Raw genomic sequence first — 2194 nt, forward strand, 5'->3', positions numbered from 1 at the left:
CCGAGATCTGCGTGAGATCTCGGCTAAGTTGAAACTAGCTTTACACGCGGATAAGTGATCACGGTAGACGCTCACCCGACAAGATCTCCAACAACCTTATCAACATCTTGCCGTCTCGCAGATCGACGTATAGATCGCCGATTCGGCACGAACATCGGACTAAGTGGGAGTTGACCCATTTCTGGAAAGTCTTCTTTTGCACTAATTCACGCTCACCAGCTAGTGCCTTGATACGTGAGCGTTCGAAGAGTCTCGAACTCGAGTTCCCCCCGTCGTATTCGTACTCGTCGACAATCTCTTGTTGTAGCGTGGGGTCCCAACCCCCGCGCACCACCGAGATGTCGGTCGTCATTTTGTCAATCAGACCAACAGCTCACTTCTGCCGAACCCTTAAAAAGGGTGCACCCTCGCGTAAGGACACCCCGCGGACACTGTCCCGCCTCGCAACTCGCATAAAAGTCCCGGCCCGGTAACACCAAAATACCACCAAATAACGCGATCCAACACCGATCCGCCCTTCCACACACTCGACCGGCGCGCAACCGACTCGGATAAGTGATCATGTAGCTCATATTGCCAGCGAACAGCACGATATTGCCCGAGGGCGCGTGATACGCGCCCGTCAGACGCGTGAAATTTTTAGGAAAAAATTTCATGTAGTCCGTCAATAGCAAGGGTTTCTTGTAAGTTTTCCCGTCTAAATCGATCGACCACATGTATCGTTTGTGCGAGATGTACAATCGACCGTTCATTATCAGTACGGTATCCATGTTTCGCAAGGTGCACAGATCCGTCTCGACGTCTTTTGTAGTCGTCGGTGTCGTCGTCGTCGTCGTTGCTAGTTTTGGAAATTTAGCGTTTCCTTTAGCGCCGTACAGGTGTTGAATGGAAAGAACGTCTTCTAGAGTGAATTGAACGGGGAATTGATTAACAGGCACGTACGCGAACATCACCGAATCTTGGCGGGGGCTGTGCGCCAAGCCTAAAGCATGACCGATCTCGTGCGTCAGCGTCTGAAGTAAATTGTACGTTCCCGGGGGATTCTTATTCAGCTGTAAATGCCACGTCTCCGACTTGTCAACGTGCACCTCCGAGACGTAATTGGGTTCTTCGGTGGGAAAGAACGCGTGAGCGACATCTTTGTGGGGGCCGTCGAACGGAGCTGCACACAGTTCGTTTCCTTGGGAGCGTAACATCGTGTGATGCCCCTCGCGAAATGATATCAGAATATCGGAACTCAGCGAATCGCGCTCAAACGTCAATGACGAATTTGCTGCCCACAGATCGAACGCGGCTCGAGCCGTTTTCAAGATCCGCTCGTTGGCCAGATAAAAGTTCCATTTGAGATGTTTCCTCGGCCATTTGTTCGAAAGCGGAGCGAACGTGCGCTCCGAAATGTCCTCGACGCCGCATCGCGGTTTACGCATTCGATTCAGCGTCTCTTCGTTTAATTCACCGTCGCCAGGTAGTCGATAGAATTCTTGAAACAGTGAGATGGCTCGATGTAACTCCTGCGTAGTGTTGTAGGACGATAAAAATCGCTGTGCACCGTTGTTGTCGTTTTCCAGATATCCATATTTTTGCAGATAACTGATCACAGTCTCATTTTCATTTGATTTACAATTTACCCCCACGACGATAATAATCGCGCACGTAATTACGCGCACGAACGACATTCTCAAGAGAGAACGGTGCGTTTCCCTCCCCGACCTCTCGAGGAGCGATAAGCGTCACCGCCCGATCGAAGCGCGATTGACCGACGTATCGAGCAATGTGTTTTTTTTTTCAGCGATCGCGGCGCGGGTGGGAGGTCTCGGTAAGTCTGTAAAAATGTAAGCGGAACTAGATATTGCGACACAGGTCAGCGGTGTTAAGTCGTTAAATGACGTGCCGACGATAGGGCGGTTATATAAACGTCGACGATGGATCGGGAAGAGGACGTTGAGGTCTCTCTCGATCTCGAAATTTCGTCCGACCGACTAGTTACGGTGACTCATTATCGTCGAACAATCTTGAGTTATATTGCAGCGAGTTGTCCCTGGTAACCATCTCCGATAGAAAACGATAAAAAAATTTCTTATCGTTTTTAATACGGTTAGTGAATCGTTTATTTACGGTACTCTATCAGAAACTCACGTTACAAAATACTTGGGATTCTATCGTAAATGTCTTATCAGCTATACATCAGTTTCCA

The 2194-nt window shown here is 49.3% G+C and overlaps 1 protein-coding gene across 1 annotated transcript; it reads right to left on the reverse strand.

Moving 5' to 3' along the window:
- Positions 1-356: 356 nt before the first annotated feature.
- LOC112462407 (72 kDa type IV collagenase-like) lies at positions 357-1676 on the reverse strand. The gene has a single exon (XM_025028152.1). The coding sequence runs from the start codon at positions 1674-1676 to the stop codon at positions 357-359; it is 1320 nt and encodes a 439-aa protein (XP_024883920.1).
- Positions 1677-2194: the final 518 nt, after the last annotated feature.

Source organism: Temnothorax curvispinosus, unplaced genomic scaffold (assembly GCF_003070985.1).
Source record: "Temnothorax curvispinosus isolate PA1 unplaced genomic scaffold, ASM307098v1 QBEX01012389.1, whole genome shotgun sequence".
In the NCBI taxonomy this organism is placed as follows: Eukaryota; Metazoa; Arthropoda; class Insecta; order Hymenoptera; family Formicidae; genus Temnothorax; species Temnothorax curvispinosus.

What these genes read in the sequence shown, in the direction of transcription:
- LOC112462407 (XM_025028152.1), bottom strand. Translation starts at nt 1,676, where the DNA reads ATGTCGTTCGTGCGCGTAATTACGTGCGCGATTATTATCGTCGTGGGG.